A 22,244-nucleotide genomic window follows, 5' to 3' on the forward strand; every position below is an offset into this window, starting at 1 on the left:
ATATTTGCCGTAATTATGTTTACATGCTTTATTTACTATTATATCTATAATTACGTTTATATAGGTAAATTTTATTATATAACATAACGATAAAAGCATGAGAGTAAACAATAATAATTATATATTGTTTTATGTTGTATATTTGTTACTGTATTTAAGTTAAACATTAAAGGAAGTCAATATTTACGAATAATTTCCTTTACTGTAGGTCTGTGAATTACATTTAAAAAAATAATATTGAAAGAGAAACTAGTCTATTTGATTCAAAGTCAGGAAAATTATTAAGTGTCCCTCTTAAATATCCGAGACTAGTGATTGGAGCAATTCCATATATTTATCATGTAATAACCTTTCATTTCGTGGAAACCATGAAAATAATAGAAACTCCTAATAATAGAAATTTTTGTATGTTTAATCGAATAATTCAGTAAATACAAACTGTGCTAATAAATCATATAAACATAATTAAAAATTCGAAAATTAGAATTGGGCATCATTTAGCACTGCGATCAAATGAACAAAATATTCCTGCATTATGAAATGAAATCCTTAGCAAAATTTAAGTCTATTCAAAATCATCCAAGTACAGCAGTAACCAAATGGAATATAATCTTGATTTTTCCCCATTAAGAACAAACGCACTTCAGTCATTATTAGGTATGAAAATATTGAAGAGAAAAGATTAATTATAAATGCGTCGTTTATAGGGGTTATTAAAGTAATCATTGTGACTGGAGAAGGATTAGCAAAACCTCTGTTGAAAAGATTAAGTGAGCTGGATTTAAATATTATGAATTGTAGAGGATAGGCGTAAGGCAAAGATAGCAACACGAAACGGAAGTACAAAGTTTTGCAATTTAGAATAGTTGCTCTAAATCCACATGCAATTTATACGTCTTGCACATCATACTTTTTAAATTTATTAATTTGTAATACCATTTCCAGCAGTATATATTGTATTTTTTTTTTTTTTTTTGGATATTACAACTTCTATATGCTTTTTTATACCCTTTGGGAAGCCAGAATGGATTCAGTTAAAGCAATGTATACACAGTTTGAAAAAATTTGTAATGTCCTAGAAGAATTTATTGAGGTAAATAGAGATAGTACAGCGGTATGCGAAGTAAAAATATTGGAATCAATAAAAGAAATGCCATTTATTTTATACTTAATAGTATAGTTTTCTATATTGCCCAAAATTAACACTACCAATGAACTATTTCAACTAAAAACAGTTGTTTTTTATTCGGCTTTTAAATTGATCCGTAAAATTAAAACTGAAGTTCAAAATTTAAGTACAAAATTCAACATATTTTTAGATGAATCAAAAGTGATAGAATGCAATTTGAATAGTTCAAGAAAATTTTCTTAAAACACGAATTTGAAAAAGAAAAAGATCATATTCCGAAATAAAAGAAGATGAAGTTAAAGAATTTGGGTATTAAAAATATCACAGCAATTGATACTGTTATTGTACAGAGAGAAGATAGATTTAAAAATGTGTCAATTTAATCACTAATATAAAAAATTTCAAATTTAATTCAGCAAATTAAAAGTAAGGATGAAGTGTGGTTGGTCAAGGCGTGAAGAAGCTTACAAGCATTTGCTATACAAATCATCGAAAAAAAAATGGTGATTTTTCTGAAGTAATTAAAAGCAAAAACAAATTCATTTAACAAATATACACGCAATAGAATTATATATAATGTTTGTAATTTTTTTTTTTTTACTTTAAAAAAAATTGCGGCTCCAAATGGTGTCTTGCACCCAATCTCTTTTATATTTAAGGCCGGCTCTGATTATAATTCAGAACTTCTGTACCTTATGTGAATAAGAAATTTTGAAATTTTCTAATCAAAAATATTTCGCAACAGATATAATTTTTAATGATGTAGTGAATGAAGAAGTACATCATTATGGCAAAGGCATTTCAGGACATAAACCGGAAAATGTTTATAGATTGGCAATCTGGTCTGCAGTCAATGCATTATTGAATAATTACATGATAGTTTGAAAAGCTCTTCTAAAACCGGAAAGGAAAGAAAATTTGATAAATTTAGTAAAGATATTTCTAACAAAGTAATGATAAAATATATAGTTAAATAAGAAAGCTCTTCTAATGTTTCAAAGATTTATTGGATATTTTTTTGAATAGAATACTGTTTCGTGAAATATTGTTTTTATTGCTTTCTTAGAGTTGACGCCACGGCAAATATTCATAAAACCATTATTGTATGGAATTGTTTTGAAATTAATCAACAAAAGCATTGCAAATGTATTTTTTATATTATAATTTAAAAATTTATGTACCATATATGAAGAAGAAATTTTGAAATTTTCTAATCAAAAATATTTTGCAACAGATATAATTTTTAATGATGTAGTGAATGAAGAAAATAGTTTTAAATCTAAGGGAGATACACCTACTGGGAAACCTGCCCTGCACTTAATGCAAAAAAGGTAATGCATACCAAGCACCGTACCTCCAGGGTGATGTGGAAAGCGGCTGCATTTTAATTATTAATGAATTCTACAATATATGTGTGTTGAATTGCATGATATGGAAGTATATGAAATGTTATTAACAAGTGAAAAGTAATTTCTCTTCACTCTCTAGCGCGCAGAGACTTGACGTTAAGGGAATGGAGTGTGCCACAACCCCCGATAGACAAGGCCTCTGCGGGTTTCCGTGACGTCACGACGAGACGGCACACTCCATTCCCTTAACGTCAAGTCTTTGCGCGCTAGAGAGTGAAGAGAAATTACTTTTCACTTGTTAATATCATTTCATATACTTCCATATCATGCAATTCAACACACATATATTGTAGAATTCATTAATAATTAAAATGCAGCCGCTTTTCACATCACCCTGGAGGTACGGTGCTTGGTATGCATTACCTTTTTTGCATTAAGTGCAGGGCAGGTTTCCCAGTAGGTTTATCTCCCTTAGATTTAAAACTATTTTCTTCATTCACTACATCATTAAAAATTATATCTGTTGCAAAATATTTTTGATTAGAAAATTTCAAAATTTCTTCTTCATATATGGTACATAAATTTTTAAATTATAATATAAAAAATACATTTGCAATGCTTTTGTTGATTAATTTCAAAACAATTCCATACAATAATGGTTTTATGAATATTTGCCGTGGCGTCAACTCCAAGAAAGCAATAAAAACAATATTTCACGAAACAGTATTCTATTCAAAAAAATATCAAATAAATCTTTGAAACATTAGAAGAGATTTCTTATTTAACTATATATTTTATCATTACTTTGTTAGAAATATCTTTACTAAATTTATCAAATTTTCTTTCCTTTCCGGTTTTAGAAGAGCTTTTCAAACTATCATGTAATTATTCAATAATGCATTGACTGCAGACCAGATTGCCTATCTATAAACATTTTCCGGTTTATGTCCTGAAATGCCTTTGCCATAATGATGACTTCTTCTTCATTCACTATATTATTAAAAATTATATCTGTTGCGAAATATTTTTGATTAGAAAATTTCAAAATTTCTTATTGACATAAGGTATAGAAGTTCTGAATTATAATCAGAGCCGGCCTTAAATATAAAAGAGATTGGGTGCAAGAAACCATTTGGAGCCGCAATTTTTTTTAAAGTAAAAAAAAAAAAAATTACAAACATTATATATAATGCTATTGCGTGTATATTTGTTAAATGAATTTGTTTTTGCTTTAAATTACTTCAGAAAAATCACCAAAAATCATTTTTTTTTTCGATGATTTGTATAGCAAATGCTTGTAAGCTTCTTCACGCCTTGACCAACTACACTTCTTCCTTACTTTTAATTTGCTGAATTTAATTTGAAATTTTTATATTAGTGATTAAATTGACACATTTTTAAATCTACCTTCTCTCTGTACAATAACAGTATCAATTGCTGTGATATTTTTAATACCCAAATTTTTTAACTTCATCTTCTTTTATTTCGGAATATGATCTTTTTCTTTTTCAAATTCGTGTTTTAAGAAAATTTTCTGAATTATTCAAATTGCATTCTATCACTTTTGATTCATCTAAAAATGTGTTGAATTTTGTACTTAAATTTTGAACTTCAGTTTTAATTTTACTGATCAATTTAAAAGCCGAATAAAAAACAACTGTTTTTAGTTGAAATAGTTCATTGGTAGTGTTAATTTTGGGCAATATTGAAAACTATACTATTAAGTATAAAATAAATGGCATTTCTTTTATTGATTCCAATATTTTTACTTCGCATACCGCTGTACTATATTTACCTCAATAAATTCTTCTAGGACATTACAAATTTTTTCAAACTGTGTATACATTGCTTTAACTGAATTCATTCTGGCTTCCCAAAGGGTATAAAAAAGCAATTAGAAGTTGTAATATCCAAAAAAAAAAAAAAAAAAAAAAAAATTACAATATATACTGCTGGAAATGGTATCACAAATTAATAAATTTAAAAAGTATGATGTGCAAGACATATAAATTGCATGTGGATTTAGAGCAACTATTCTAAATTGCAAAACTTTGTACTTCCGTTTCGTGTTGCTATCTTTGCCTTACGCCTATCCTCTACAATTCATAATATTTAAATCCAGCTCACTTAATCTTTTCAACAGAGGTTTTGCTAATCCTTCTCCAGTCACAATGATTACTTTAATAACCCCTATAAACGACGCATTTATATTTAATCTTTTCTCTTCAATATTTTCATACCTAATAATGACTGAAGTGCGTTTGTTCTTAATGGGGAAAATCAAGATTATATTCCATTTGGTTACTGCTGTACTTGGATGATTTTGAATAGACTTTAATTTTGCTAAGGATTTCATTTCATAATGCAGGAATATTTTGTTCATTTGATCGCAGTGCTAAATGATGCCCAATTCTAATTTTCGAATTTTTAATTCTGTTTATATCATTTATTAGCACAGTTTGAATTTACTGAATTATTCGATTAAACATACAAAAATTCCTATTATTAGGAGTTTCTATTATTTTCATGGTTTCCACGAAATGGAAGGTTATTACATGATAAATATATGGAATTGCTCCAATTACTAGTCTCAGATATTTAAGAGGGGCACTTAATAATTTTCCTGATTTCGAATCAAATAGACTAGTTTCTCTTTCAATGTCATTTTTTTAAATGTAATTCACAGACCTACAGTAAAGGAAATTATTCGTAAATATTGACTTCCTTTAATGTTTAATTTAAATACAGTAACAAATATACAACATAAAACAATATATAATTATTATTGTTTACTCTCATGCTTTTATCGTTATGTTATATAATAAAATTTACCTATATAAACGTAATTATAGATATAATAGTAAACAAAGCATGTAAATATAATTTTATTTCTGGATTTTTCCCTATGAAATGTTGATGACATGTAAGCGGAACAATTTGGCATCTGAGATGGAATTGCTCCAATCACTAGTCTCGGATATTTAAGAGGGGCACTTAATAATTTTCCTGCCTTCGAATCAAATAGACTAGTTTCTCTTTCAATGTCATTTTTTTAAATGTAATTCACAGACCTACAGTAAAGGAAATTATTCGTAAATATTGACTTCCTTTAATGTTTAATTTAAATACAGTAACAAATATACAACATAAAACAATATATAATTATTATTGTTTACTCTCATGCTTTTATCGTTATGTTATATAATAAAATTTACCTATATAAACGTAATTATAGATATAATAGTAAATAAAGCATGTAAACATAATTACGGCAAATATTATAATTATTATTGACAATAATTACAGACATTATTACCTGTATTACAGCATTTTATAAAATAATTCTTTTCATAATGCACTTGATTAAAATCACGAATAATGGATATTACTGAGCTGTTAAATTTCTAATGTGAGAATAAATGATTTTTCATTTAGAAACATTAAGCATTAGTTTAAAATAATTAAATAAGCTTACCCTACTATGCTGCATCGGATAAAATCCTTCACGATGTATGGCACTTAACCATTTCTTTTTAAGCTCTCCATTTTTAGGAAAGGCAAAAACACTTACTCTTGGGCCATTCCTGTAATTTCCATTACAGTTTGGAACACAACAGATCAAAGGCATTTCTATTCCTTATTTTTAGTAATCCAAATGATTTTTCTTGCAAATAAGAAATGGCGCTTCCTGTCTATTCAAACACAGGAGGGCCACTGGCTAAAACATGGCGTTGAAGGAAAAAGAGTTCGTTTCTTATCAGTAAACGTGAAGAGGGTGAAATTCCTCCCTCGGTCCCCCAATTCGCACCCACTCGTGTAACCTCTCGGAGCGACGTCATTACTTTCTGTGACGTAAGTTTTCCGGCCTTGTCTAACGGGGGTCGTGAGTGTGCCGTCTCGTCGTGACGTCACGGAAACCCGCAGAGGCCTTGTTTATCGGGGGTTGTGCTACTGTTGATGCACTTACGGATTATGAACTTCGCATAAAACAAAAAATGTTTAAACCGGAGAAGCGATCGGTAATGAAGAACTAATTCTTTCACTTTGCCAATAATTTTAAATATAGAGATGACGACAGTTGAACCAGATCCGATTAAAATGTTTATGAATATATTTAAAAACCATAAAATGACGATATTAGCAATAACTATGCTTCATCGAAAGATACGTACTGACATTAGTGAAAAAATTATTCTTATTGATATTAAATAAGAAAAAATTTTGAGACATTGAAAATTTTAAAGATCATTCATCATGATTTCAAATTTGAAAACTGCACAGGCTTTTATATTTTCTACGAAAATATGATTTTTTTTATCTGCTGTAATTAAGTGATCTGTAACAATTTCACATTGGAAAGAAATACATTTTCTTATAATAAATGAGTATTAGCTTTAAATTATTTTTGAATTCTAGATTTCAGATTTTAGCCCAAACTGTTTTCTGTTTATTTAGAAAGTGAATTTACTGTAATTTAATTTAATGTATAAATAGAATAAAATAACGTGCTTCTAGTTATTCCGTTGCAGATTATTTAAGAGCTAAATACAAATATATGGCCTATTACAAATATATCTGTAATTTATCTCTTAAGATATTGCATACCAGGTTACCGCTAGAGTATGCGGTTGAAATTAAAAAATAAATCAAACAAGTGTGTGTGAGAGATGCGTACCTACAGGCGGGCGGGCAGTTGCACTCCACAGTCCCGTTATCCGTGTCGTGCACCACGGATAAAAAACAACGGTCTGGAAAAGAGAAGGCAGCTTGAAAATTCATGCAATAATATTTCTTTCCAAATAAAATGTATACGCATAAACAGGAATTTTCTTAGCAATCATCTGGATTGCATGCATCGGCTACTAAATGCTGATTATGATAAGTTGAAAATGCAATTCGAAAATGCGTATGACTGAACTATTTACGTTCTCTGTTAAGATAGTAATTAATGATGGTATTTCCAACTCAGTTTGGCAATTCCATCATCTACAAAGGCCTGCAGTTATCGGTAACCGCTCGATTTATATGTATGTAGTAAATTCATCTGTTACCGATTCCACAAAGCGGAGAAATTCAAAATGGATTGTTCTGCTGGTAACTGATGTGTAAGAGGAAGACAAAAGGAGCAAATCGGTCGAGCCATTGATATGAAGTTTGAGCCATTGATGTGTCTATTTGATTAGGCTCCCATCCTAACCTCACTGCTATCTACGTTTTAAAGAATGCAACTACAGTCTGTCAAAAAAGTATTGGGACACCCCATAAGTTCACAGAATTTTATCATAATATTTCACTTAAATATATGAATAAAACTAAAACAAAGAAATAAATATTATTTTGATGTATACAAATCATAATAATTCAAACAAAAATTTTATATTAATGCAATTATGGTTATAATTGAAAATAGAAGAAATCAAATAAGAAAAACGTGCTCATAAAATATTGGGACACTTTTCAATAAATAAAGGAAAACAATGCAAACTTAAAAGTTATTATTTGGATGGACCGCCTTTACTTTTTATGACCTCTCAAAATCTATCTGGCATGGGCTGGGCTGATTTCTTGGAAGAAGATCCATCTATTTTTGCCTTCACTTCGATCAAATGTTTTCTTAATTTCTGCTTGTTAGAAATTTGATGTTCAAATAGTTTTTACTGCAAATAATCCTACACATGCTCAATAGGATTAAAGTCTGGACTTTGTGCAAAAGTCTTAATAACACTAGAACAGTGGTAGAGGTCCCATTACTTGCAAATATCAGTGATGGATTCTCCATGATTGGGGTCATTACCTTGATACAATTTAAAATGTCTTGAGATCCCCAGCTTGCTCGCACTTTTCTTTAAATTTCGCGTTTGAATGTAAAGATATATATGTTTAATCATTGTACAACCAATTATATATAAGTTCACGACACCTGTGCTTGCCATACAATCTCAGATTCATCTCCATATTTGACAGTAGGTAGTAAATTTTTGACATGCATAGCTATATTTGGTTTCCGCCAAACGTTTTGATTGCCATCCGATCCGAAAATGTTATATTTGCTTTCATCAACAAAAATTACACGCTACCAAAATTCTTTTGGCTGTTTTATAAACATTTTAGCAAATGGCAGCCTAGCTTGTCAATTTGCTTTGGTGATGTAGAGCTTTCTTTGACGTACTCTGCAGTAATATTTCAGGATTTACAGATTTTTCAAACTTACTTTTACATTGCAGAGTCAATTTTACTTGCTCTAGTTTTTGGATTAAAGTGAACTTATTTCACAATCCATCTCTTTTCACGTTCATTAAATGTCCTTGGATGCCCTGATCTTTTCTTGTTTTGAACACTATTTGCTTTCTTGAACCTGCCAAAATGTTAAAACAGTAGATTTATTCAATTTCAAGATATGTCCTGTACAGTGAACTGATTTTCCATTTTTCCAATGACTTATTACAAGATTTAGCATATCAACTGACATATCTTTGTTTCTCGCCATTTTTTGTATAACTAATCTTATCGGTTGAAAATTTTATGTTTGAAATTATAGTCTAAAAATGTTGTGGTAAATTTAATTCTATTGATGAACTATATATTTGTTGAATTTCTCATTTAAGAAGTGTCCCAATACTTTTTTGTCTCCTATTTGCCTTTGAATTATCTTAAAAAAGCTAGACCAAATCATTTCTGAAATACCAATCAAACTTTCCTTACAAACTGTACAACAAGTGCTAAAATATTCCTTGCTTCATTTTTTTTTTCTATTTTAATGTGATAAATAGCTTTGTCATTATTCAAGTCAAGTGTCCCAATACTTTTTTGAGTGACTGTATATGTGCGCGCATTGACTTCAATGAACTTGAAGAATAAATACATTTTATGTGGACAACAAAAATTTATTATACAACTATAACCTACGTAAATAGCTAAAAATGTTTTTGTTGCAATATTATGGGAGTTGATACCACGTTCACCCCGTAAAAAAATAACTACTAACAGGTAATGAGAGAAAATTCCTCCCTTTGCTTCGACTTTTTAAATAGCGTTTACCTGATCACCAAGGACAGGCTGAAAAAGTACAGCTAGCACCATTGTCATTAATGCCATCATGCCTGCCACTAATACAACCATGGATGGGACGTGAGGAAAGGTTCGCAGATTTTATTATGTCACGAGTTTTCTCAATTGTTTTACGTATTTGGATAGGAAATGCATAAATGGAAAGAATTCGGCATGTTATTTCGTAAACCTGAAATCAAGAAAATCTTTGAAGGAGGAAAACTGTTTCTTATTTATCGAATGAAAATTTATTTCAGTGAATACGAGCAGGCAAATACATATGAATAAATCAAAAAGAATTTTGACATTTCTTATTTAAATTTATTAAAAGTCTCTACTGGAATTATCGGAAGGAGTGAAGTGACGTGCAAACTGTAACTAGTGAAACGTTTTTACTTCGATGATGCTAAAGATAAGATTTTCATCTAAAGGTAAAAGTGAAATAGATCGAATGCTGGAATTACTTTTGAACAACTGCATCTGAACTTTGATACAGCTCCATAATCTCAGGAACAAGCGAGGCTCATTCCTTATCGCGTTCAAGAATTCCCAGAAACATCCAATCGATCAAATTTTCTATTTATTGGATCCAAAGATTACACACATATATTTATTAAGCTAATATTATACATGTTAAGGCTTTATGCTAAATTTCCTCGAGTTATTAACACGCACAGAATCGTGCAAAGAAATGAATTCTACCAAAATAAAGATGAATTCACAATTACGATGCATACCTGACAAAACAATTCTACTTCGTGTTTTTCTGTTCACAGACGGACAGAATTCCAAAAATGCAGTTATCGACTTCAGGGAATTCTAAAAGATAAAAAATCGCTCAAATCACAATATCGAATTTTTTGACAATTACAATTACTTTTTTTTTGCCATTTAGTAACCAGAATTGTTTGGCATTCCAGAATCAGGAAGTAAATTTTTAAAACGAAAATCATTATGAAACGGGAGCAAAAACAAGATAGCATCATTAAATAGAATTTTTAAACTTAATTTCATGATGATATCTGAACAATTATTTTGAGTTTGCGATACTATAATCAGAAATCATGAAAATGAAGAAATCAGTGACAAACAATCTGTAGAAAAATCAATTTCAATGCATTTTTATGGATGCGCTTAAGCTATGAAAGAATATGAGGCATGCATTCTCCTACCTACGCTGTTGCTGTCGTTCGTCGCACAGATGATCTTTGGCCGAGGTGCCACGACAGCTGATAGATAGCGTGGATGGTAGCAGTGGCAACGTCGAAATATTTCCTCATTGATGCAGAAACTCTCGCATTCCTATAAAGGAAGTTGCAAAGCACTGAATATATACGATATGCGTTTCCGTTATTTCTATAAAAAATTTCTTGATTCGAGATTACACTCTGCATGAGTAACTGAATACAAAAACAGAGAGACGAGTCATTTCAATATCAATAGCCTGACGGAACTGCAAATGCCGCATAATAATTACCTTTACTTGTGAACAGAGCCCATTCACGTCTACATTTAAATTGCCCTTGGGATTTAAATAACAGTTGTTCGTTCGAAAACATTTCGAAGTTAATTTTAGAAAGCGACGTTCTCTAACTTAAATGAAAGCTTCCGGGGAAATTTGAGTTTTTGAAGGGAATTTTATACCATATACTTTATTAAAATGGGTGGAAATGAATGAATTAATTGATTGGAGTAAAAAAATTCAAAGTTGGTCAAATTTAGGAACTATGAAGTCCTAGGCAGAGCGAAAAGTATGCTGAATGTAGCAAAATTACAGTACATAATTTCTAACTACAGGTACATAATTTCAAGTTATAACTAAATCCAGATGAGCATCGAATGTGCTCGGAGCCCGACGTATTTTAACAGTTAGAAAGTCATTGATTAATTGTTCGCTTGTGAGAGCGCGAAACAGTTGGGTCATATGCTGGTAATTGTGAGAATTTGGGGCAATTTTATAAGGCACAAAGAAAAAATTTGGGGAATAAAGAATTTTTTCGAAGACTTTTTCAGATTCCATTTTGAAATCATTATATATGATTTTCACACTTACATACCACGCAGCTCCTATGATTTTTATTATTTTGAAAGACTAGAAAATTCCTTAGATTTTTTCAGGGATGTATCTTTACTTGAATTCGAACCATAGGACGTTTCCTAGCACTGCTGATTGATTTTTACGCTGCATCCCGTATAGCAACTAGTAGTTATTGGCTGAAGCCTTTCGAAATGTTTGTTTCAAGAGAAGAATAATGTCCATCTTCATTTCGTAATAGGGTTGTAAGTAACTCCTCATGGTCTTACGCAGTCATGATTGTAACTTAGCAGGCTGCGAAAAGTGGATTTTGAAATTTGAAGATAAAACAAAAACGAATATATATATATATATATATATATATATATATATATATATATATATATATATATATATATATATTCTAATCTACTTATTCAGAATCTCACAATATTTTCCGAATTTGAAAATTAATCATTTATGTATTGCTTTAAAAATTGAAATGAGTGATTTTCCATTCAGAAATGTTTTGTATTCATTTTCGAAACCGTAAAAGATTCTCTCGTGCGTATGAGCGTCGTTATTTTTAGGATTGTGTTCGAATCAATCGTAATTTCAATTTTGATAACTTTATAAATAAACTTAGTTACAAATAATTAATACATATCAAAATTCAGCATAAAAATAATAAATCATAAGTTACCTTATGAGTAATAGAAATAATTTCTTATTACCTATTAATATACTGAGATGCTTTTAATTTCATTAATAAAGTTACATCTGCTCCTTTGTTTCATTTCTACGGAAAATATCAGCTGTCTCTAGTTAACGAATTTTTTTTAATTCAAATTTTTGTGCAACAGTATTAAGAAAGTGCAATTGGACAAAACTGCAATTAGGAAGAAAGATTCCTTTATAGATATTAGTAAAGTTTAAATTTTTATTTAATATAATTCACTTTAATTTTTAATAAAATTCCATCATTTCATAGATTATATACATATATGGGATCATAAGACTTGCATAATGATCACATAAAATAAAAAAAGAACAATATGAATAAACATACAACTTCACTTTATATACATTTTTATAAATGGTATGGTTATGAATAAAATGTTTAGAATAAACATAACCTCCCCACCCAATCAAAGGAGAGAGGGAGGATTCATTTCTTGGAAATTCATGTAAATTAAACAAACAATGTATTTTTTTTGAAAACCTTAATTCCCCTTTATCTTAAGAACTGAAGTCATAATTTAGAAAATTAATCACACCTTTCTATATTTGTCATTTTAAAGCAAAACATATTAACAATCTTCAGCATAAACCTTTAGTTAAATTTTTTAATTTGTGTTTTATTATCATTAAAATTTTTAAAAAATAAGTTAAAAATTTTATTTAATTATGGCATTTTTATTGTATATTTGATCAAAACAAGTTTGCATAAATTGTATAATTTATAAGAGGCTGCCTGCTGTTCATAACCAGAATAATAGACATTATAGCATTCAAATTTTGTTAATATTTCTCTTTCACTTCACTAGTCTATAAAAGTAACTTTTATCTTATTCGGAATGGATTCATCGATTGTATACCTAATCTACGATTTTTAGCAATAATATCTTCGTTCTTACCATGAAAAAATTCATCATGTTAATAGAGTCAATTAGCATACTATTAGCTCATAAAATAAATCTTTCCGTCATCTGTTTAAAGTATCATTTTTTTTTTTTTCAAATTGATGGATGTTGAAATCCTTTGTTGCTTTTATATTATCCCATACGATTCTTAAGATCTTAATGGCATGTCTAGTAGGGTGGAACGAAAAAATCAACTTTTGATTTTTAATTTGTAACAGCGCAAAAATGGCCTTCGTCAAGATAAAATAAATTATAAATATTAAAATTATTGGAATGCGACTTGAGATGCCAAAAAGACATTAAAGTTTCATAAAATTGAAATTTTTGCTACATTTTTAAGTTTTTTTTACGAAATAATCTACTTTTGATTTTTAATTTGTAATAGTGCCGAAATATTGCATTTTTCTGTAGATAAGATAAATTACAAACGTGGAAAATATTGGAGTACATCGTGAGATGTCGCAAGGACGTTAAAGTTTCATTAAAACAAATTTTTTGAAACTTTTTCAAAGACTTTTGAGCGTCTCGGTTATGAAATAAAAAGCTTTTAAATAGGCATTGTAATATGAATAGAAATATAAAAACAGTTTTACTATTGCACTGGCATGGCACAGAGTCATCGACGGAGTGGATCCGGAGATTTGTTTGAATCCGATGACAAGGACAGCGCTGGTGTCAGATCAGTAGAGTTTGCCGAGTTCCGTTGAGATGTCGTCTCCACTCGGTCTATTGTTTAAATGATTAATATAACTGATTTGTTAGCTTGTTTGCTTTGTTGTGATTAAATATGTTTCAGACTAAATTAGTGAAGACAAGACAAATGCTGGAATGTCCTATTTGGGGGAAATTTAGTGATTTGTTTGAAGTTGAATTTTTACTTACGAATCTTTTATGAAGTATTACTGTTATATTAGACATAACCACAAAATTGCTTGAGAGAAGGATCCTTCTGTAAGTGAAATATGTGACACTTTAATTCCCATAATAGAATAAATATGGTCAAGAGCTTCTATTCCCGTTATTTCTAAGAAAAGAATTTTGCAAATGATAAAAGCTTATCATACTAAATACAGGAGTTTATTAAAGTCTAAATGCGAAGAAAAGAAAAAAGGTCAGATAAGTTTGATTTCCAAAATTTAGAGAAGAAACTAAACATTTATTTGATATTACTGCCTGATAGAGTGTAAACTTTAATGCTTGTATAAAAGGAAAAAAAAGTACTAGTTATGGAATAAGAGTTTCTAAATATCAACGCTCTAACAGGAAAAGGCTTATAGGTAATATTGATATAGCTACCACAAGCGCTTTGAGGAAGAAAGAGACAAGAAAAAGTAAAGAGCTACAGAGAATAGTTAAGTTTAATGAAGAACGGACAAAAAATACTAGTGTTTCAGAAACGGTTACTGGTGACAATCACAACCCTGAAGAAGGACAGTGTTCTTTACAAGAAGAGGCAAACCAACCAGATCCTACAAATATGCAAAAAGAGTATAGGTACTACCAGGATATACTACCAAAAAATATACTACCAGGTGTCTGTGTGGTTTAATAATAAGTTAAAACTTTCATGTACATCTAAATATCTGTTTAACCTTATCTCATATTCACGCTATATGTCCGACGATCCAAGACCGTTAAAGACCCGATTATTCAAAGAAATTGATACTTTGCTGCTCCAGAAAATATCCTTTTGTCCATACTAAGTGAGAAACATAAAATTCAAAGGGAACTTGGTATATGACGTGCTTTGAAAGCAAGAACAGGAAGTAGACACAGAGTCATGAAGTTTTAAGTTCCAAAGATAAATTTCAAGGCAAAGGATTGCATCGACATGATCTCATGGCTTGAAAATGACGTAACTGACCCACACCCCCTTGTTAAAACATGTTTCCAGTGACTCTCTAAAAGACTTTGTACGGAAAGCATCTGAAATTGAAACAAATAGTGTGCTTGGTTATGAATTTTCCCCTTCTTCCTTGTCACACTCAAGCAATGGAAAGAGCCGTGAAACTGGTGGCCGAATCGGCTCAAAATATCTGTGGTTCAATCGCAAGAGTACATAAGAGCAAAAATCGACTCACGTGTGAATATGCCAAAATTTAATACAAAAAAAATCCAGTTTAATGTGATAATGAAGTAGAAACAAACATTTTGCAACTTTAACATTTGTAATCATTAAGGATCCGAAGTAAGAAACACAAAATTTGACATTAGAAATATTTTATTATTATTATTATATTTTGTAATTAATAATTTTTTCCAATTGTATTGCTTATATATGTATTTAAAAACATCTTTTGTAACATTATATGTACGAAAAATTCATAAAAAAATATTTCATCACAGTTTATAATTTTTCAATTTTTTTACAATTTTTAAGCTTTTTGTGGCACCTCGAAATTTTGAAATAGTGTAACTAAATTTTTTAAAATTCTTTTTGAACCTAAAAGGCAACTTTTCCCTTCTGTTACTAAATTAATATAAAAAAAATCAAATGGTCATTTTATACTTTGTGAAACTTTTTCAAATTTTTTACAAATTTCAAGCTTCTTGTGGCACCTCAAGATAATGTAATATTACAATCAAATTAAAAAAAAAAATTAACCTAAAAGGCAATTTTCTCCCACTATTACCAAACTAAAATATAAAATAATAATAATAATAATTCAGTGTCCAGATGCACCGTTTTTCCAGAAACTCCCAGAGCCCCTTATCCTTTGTTAATTTAACAGACCCGAGATTGCACTGCCATCTCTTGGAAGGACACTACTATATCATTAGTTGAGTCTTCACCATAAAAGAAAAGAAATTCCAAAGGAACATCTAATTTTTTAGTCTTATTTTGTATGCTGCAACAGTTTAAAAATCAAAGAACCTATAAAATATTCTTTAATTTGCCAACATATGAAATCTCGTATCAATATTTTAGAACTACTGGAAACCAAACTCGAGTCTTGCCTTGAGAAATGGGGAATTGAGGGGTCACAATACAAGCAATTTTTCGGAAATGTACTTGGGAATATTTATGAATCAGGTCCTTTGCCGTCTCAAAGCTTATAATGTTTCGACCACTCAAGCTTTTGTCATTAAATGTGTAGAAAATCATGAAGAAGTTAAGAGATTTTGCAAACAGCCGATACTCAAGTATGAAACTACTTTTCTTATTTCTATAGAAAAAAAATCGCATTCACTATAATTAAAGGTATAATAAAAAACAAAATGATGGTTCATTTTTAATGAAAAGTTATATTATTAGAAAAAAAAAGTTGTTCATGCTCTGTGAAATTATTAAGTCACAGCTGTAAGCAATAGTATTTTATCTATACTCATTTTGACATTATTTCGTTCAATTTCCCATCGATTCTGCCTCCAGATAAGTGAGAGATATTAATCCATCAGTCCTAGCTTGAAGGGGGAAAAATCACTTTGGGAAGAGTTTTTTTAGCTTTGCATTTTTATAATTCCTTCCTCATGCCCCTATTAAATCAGATGAAATTTTTCCAAGTACTTGTATGAAGATGCCGAAAATAATTTTTATGAAGCAAGAGAAGCTCTTACAGATGTCACGAAAGGACGAGACAAACTTCAAGTGGATTAATTTCACCAGCAACTAAAAAATGTCAAATCTTCCGGCAAGCGTGAAAACTTTTTACTGTTACTAGCATAAAAATGAAACACAGAAGTGATATTACTATTCGAGTGTGACCAACTTCTATCGCAAGACGATGTGCCATTAAAAGTACTAAGGGTAGTGCATGTTTGTTTGGAGGGAGGACAATTGGTTCTGTGTTATGCAAAAATAATAATAATAAGAAGAAGAATAATAATTTTAGAACTAAATTTGAAATTATACCAACCCCAAAGCAAAACGATATTAAGCTGTATTTCAAAATATTATAAAACTCATACCATATTCATATTTACTAAATATAAAATAAATCCTATTCATAATTACTAAAATAAAGTATTGTAGCATTTTATCCGTCTGAAATTCTATAATTTCTTTTTGTGGAAGGTTTGTAATAATAAATTATTTTTTATTTGTTACAAAATATTAGTAGCCCTTATAAGAGAAAAATATCATTATTAAAGAATAAGTTTTATTTTAGAAACTAAGGAAAAACATTTCATAATAAATATTAGATAAATAGAGATAAATGACAAATTATTTAGTAATTTATGATATCCTCTCTTTTTCCAAAATAAGTATTTTTTAAATTTATTTTTGATTTCGTAAATTTAAATAATATAAAGGAAAGGGGAAAAGTTACAAATTAAAATTACCAGAAATTATAAAATGATTTGCATTGCAAAATTTTTAAATAAAAAGGAATATTAGAAATTTTAAAAGGGGCACCTTTATTATTTTACTCAGAGATGGCGCCACGATTTAGTACGCTTTTACTATTGCAGCGGCCAAACAGGCGATAAATGACTGTTTGTTTCGCCAGTTGGCGATAAGCATCAATCATACCTACGGAGATGAACTTTGCTCTCCAACGAATACGAGTGACTCACTTCCTGCCTTCGCCGGCTTGCTCCGAACTTCTGCCTCGTCCTGGTCGATGGAATTACGGCCAATATATCATGTTCTATATTTGTTAATTTAATTTATAATTAAAATTTATTTTTGTTATTTGCATGGCTGGCAGTTTTCATTAATTAGAAATGTTTTAATACTTTAATTTAAAGTAAATTTGGAAATGCGTGTTAAGCCACGCACCAAACTGGTGACCCGGTAATTTCTATTTTACTTTTCTAAAATTTGCGAAGTCCAGCCTCAAAATTTCTAAAATATGCTCAAATTAGATTTTGGTGATTGAGCTCTTCAGTTACTTTTCGTAATACCACCCATTATAAATTATTGTGCCGAGAAGTAATGCATCAAGGATCAGGTATGTGTTCGAATATTATTTTCATTTCTCTGTGATTGGTCAATATTTCATTTCCCCATTATTTTGGCTAAGAAATCGTATTATTTTTCGTGTTATTTTTCGTATTCGAAGTATTAATTTCTTATTACTTTCGTTTTGGCTACCATGTTTACTATTATGATTTTTAACTCCTCAATTTTTTTAAAAACACGTGTATTTAAATAATCATAACTTTTTCTGATACTAGTAAATATAGTAAAAATTATCAGTTTTCCACATCGGGTAACCAAAAATGCTTAATGCTGAAAACGAAACTGTCAATGCTGACGCTCCGACAGAGTCGCAAGTGTCCAATCTTTCGGTGAAAATACCGCCGCTGTGGAGGAACAATATAAAATTGTGGTTCATCCAAGCAGAAAGCAATTTCGCTCTAGCAAAAATAACTAATGATCTTACAAAATACAATCATTTGATTGCAACTATTGATCCGGAAACTTTATCAGCGATTGCTGATATTTTACTCACACCCTCCGACACCAACAAATATGATGCGTTAAAGACTCGACTTATAGCCGAATTTTCAGCTTCGGAAAATGAACAGATCCGTCGACTGCTTTCTAAACTACATTTAGGCGCCGATAAACCATCGCAGTTACTCCGAAAGATGCGCGAACTCGGTGGTTCCACAGGCATAATAGACGATTTTCTCAAAACTTTATGGATGCAAAGACTACCGTCAGAAATGCAGGCAATTTTATCAATAAGTTCTGAACCCCTGGACAATTTGGCCAACATGGCCGACAAAATTGCCGAGGTCCGTATTTCCTCAGCAGATAACAGCGTCTTTGCCGTCAGCCGAGGCGCGGGAAGTAATGCCATGCGGAAAGCTTCCACTCTGGATGAGTTTACTGCACTCCTAAGCGAAATCGCCGCTTTAAGTAAGCAGGTACAACGGCTTTCCCGTGGCAGAAGCAGAGGCCCTTTCCATCGGAAAAACAGACAGCGCAGTTTTTCGCGTGGGCGTTCCGGTGATCGTGGAAGAAAATTCTGTTATTATCATGCGCGTTTCGGAGAAAAGGCACTGAAGTGCCGATCGCCGTGTTCGTACTCAACTATCGCGAATCAGGAAAACTCGCAATAGCGGCTGTCGATCAACCTACATCGACGGAAGCCGCGCAATCGTATCGTTTGGATATTTTTGATAAGAGGTCCCATTTCAAATTTTTAATAGATTCTGGCTCTGATGTTTCATGCATACCGCTCAACAAAAATCAAAAAATCTAAAGCCTGATTTTCTGCAACTTTTTGCAGCTAATAACTCCAAAATTTATACTTATGGATCTAAATTATTAAATGTGGACTTAGGTCTCAGGCGAAATTTCCCATGGAAATTTTTAATTGCTAATGTGCCTGTTCCCATAATAGGGGCGGATTTTTTACAAACCTTTAACCTACTAATAGATCTCAAAGGACGCAAACTTATTGATAACGTTACTAAATTTACCCAACCAGGAATAATTTCAAAATCAACAAATTATGCGTCTCTAAAACTTATTTCTGGTGAATCAGTATACCATAAAATTTTGGAAGAATTCCCAGAATTAACAAAATTAACATTTGGGTTAAAACCTGTTAAACATAATACGGTACATTTCATTGAAACAACCGGTCCACCTTTCCATAGTAAACCTAGAATGCTAAATCCAGAAATGTATGACGCCGTCAAAAAAGAGTTTCAGTTCATGATGGATCAAGGCATATGCCGGCCATCAAAATCACCTTGGTCATCTCCCCTTCATGTCGTTACCAAAAGCTCAGGCAGCATTCGTCCTGTTGGTGACTATAGGAGATTGAATGCCTGTACTGTACCAGACCATTATCCCATACCCCATATCCAGGATTTTTCCAATGCACTCCACGGAAAAAATATTTTTTCGAAACTTGATATAGTCCGCGCTTATTTTCACATACCAGTGCATCCGGATCATAAACAAAAAACCGCAGTTTGTACACCATTTGGACTGTTTGAATTCCCATTCTTAAATTTTGGACTATGAGGGGCAGCACAAACTTTTCAGCGATTCATGAATGAAATCCTGGAGATATTAAATTTTGCTATGTATATTTGGATGATATTTTAATATTTAGTCCCAGCCAAGAAGAGCATAAAGCTCATTTAAGAATCGTACTGGAGAGATTAAACACATATGGACTAACCATAAATGTTTCAAAATGCATATTTGGCGTCTCAAAAATTCCTTTCTTAGGTCATTTAATTACTAGTTCGGGGACTAAACCTTTATACCATAAAGTTGAACCAATTCTCAAATATCCACAACCAAAAACAGTAAAAGATCTTCAAAGATTTTTAGGTTTTTAAAATTTTTTCCGTAGATTTTTACCGAATATAGCAAAACATCAGGTACATTTAACTTCATATTTAAAAGGCGCGAAAAAGAATGATAAAACGAAATTGGACTGGTCAGATAAAGCGGAAGAAGAATTCCAAAATTGTAAAAAATTAATTGCAAATGCTGTTTTATTGGCACATCCAAAACCAGATGCCACATTAATTTTACAAGTCGACGCTTCAGACTTTGCAATCGGAGAGACATTGTCTCAATTAGTAGATGAAGAATTGCAACCACTCGCATTCTTTTCTCGGAAACTCTCCCCAGCAGAAAGAAACTATAGCGCTTACCACAGAGAGTTATTAGCAGCTTATGCTGCCATCAAACACTTTAGGCATATGCTTGAAGCTAGAAATGTCTCTTTGTTTACGGATCATAAGCCGTTAACTTACGCTTTCCAACAACGCTTGGACAAATGCTCTGAGACAGGCTAGACAATTAGATTTTATATCTCAGTTTATCACCGATATTCACCACATAAAAAGGCTCTGAGAATATATTAGCAGATGCACTTTCTAGGATAAACGCTATAAACATGCCAAATCCCATAGATTATAACGAAATTGCACAAGCACAACAAATTGGTTCTGAATTTAAAAATTTAATCGATAATTATGAAACATTACAATTTAAAAGAATTGCTTTTCCAAATTGCGAAACTCCCATTTATTGTGATGTATTAACAGGTACAGCTAGACCTTATATTCCTGAATCATTTCGTCACCAAATTTTTGCATCACTACATAATTTATCTCATCCTAGCATTCGCAGCACATCAAAATTAATCCGATCGCGTTTTATTTGGCCTTCCATTTGAAAAGACTGCAACAATTGGGCTAAGCATTGCATCCCGTGTCAAAAATCGAAGGTAATTCGCCATACTAAGACCCCAGTAGGAAAATTTGTAGACCAATCACAGAGGTTCGAACATGTGCACCTGGACCTTGTAGGCCCTCTACCTCCTTCTCAAGGAAACTATTATTGTTTAACAATGATAGATAGGTTCACGAGATGGCCAGAAGCCGTACCAATTCCAGACATGACAGCACAGACAGTAGCACAAAAATATTTTAAGCACTGGATAGCCAGATTTGGTTGTCCTGTAAGAATTACTACTGACCAAGGCAGACAGTTTGAGAGTGATTTGTTCCGTGCTCTCTCTCAACTACTAGGAATTAAAAGGATAAGATCTTCTCCTTATCATCCTCAAGCCAATGGCCTGATCGAAGAGTTCCACCGCCCATTAAAGGCAGCTTTGAAAGCCTACAACACAGATCAGTGGTCTGCAGCACTGCCCACCTTATTACTCGGATTCCGGTCCGTCTTCAAAGAGGATCTGCAAGCGACGACTGCTGAGCTGGTGTATGGCAAGTCTCTGCGACTACCAGGAGAATTTTTCGATCCAACACCTGGAGACGAATCACGCAAGCAGCTCGTGGACGACTTAAAACGTCATTTTGCAACGATGAGACCAGTTCCAACGTCCTGTCATGGCCAAAGAACAATCTTTGTGCATCCTCACCTCAACGTGTGTTCACATGTATTTGTGAGACATGACGGTGTATGCAAACCCCTATAAGCACCATATGATGGACCCTACAAAGTTCTTGTCAGGCGACAGAAAACTTTTGATCTCGAGATCAAGGGAACTTCCCATACTATTTCTATAGACCGTCTGAAACCTGCTTTTATTATTCCTCCTGAGTGTTCCAGTATACCACAGGCCAAGCAAGAAGCAAGTTCCACTACTAAGTGTGCCAAAACACTTCCAGCTGAG

The 22,244-nt window shown here is 31.5% G+C and overlaps 1 protein-coding gene across 4 annotated transcripts in view; it reads right to left on the reverse strand.

The window, feature by feature from the left end:
* Positions 1-22,244, reverse strand: part of LOC129964222 (degenerin unc-8-like) — a 62,567-nt gene that overhangs the window by 11,432 nt on the left and 28,891 nt on the right. For 2 of the 4 annotated variants that reach the window (XM_056078944.1, XM_056078943.1), the window contains exons 8-9: positions 10,698-10,827; positions 7,154-7,226 (exon numbers count right to left, since the gene is read on the reverse strand). In XM_056078944.1, the coding sequence (XP_055934919.1) occupies positions 7,154-7,226; positions 10,698-10,827 (203 nt within the window). Of the gene's footprint in view, positions 1-7,153; positions 7,227-10,266; positions 10,345-10,697; positions 10,828-22,244 lie in introns of those variants that run through there. The other 2 variants (XR_008784085.1, XM_056078945.1) reach the window with 2 other exon arrangements.

Source organism: Argiope bruennichi, chromosome 3 (genome assembly GCF_947563725.1).
Source record: "Argiope bruennichi chromosome 3, qqArgBrue1.1, whole genome shotgun sequence".
In the NCBI taxonomy this organism is placed as follows: domain Eukaryota; kingdom Metazoa; phylum Arthropoda; class Arachnida; order Araneae; family Araneidae; genus Argiope; species Argiope bruennichi.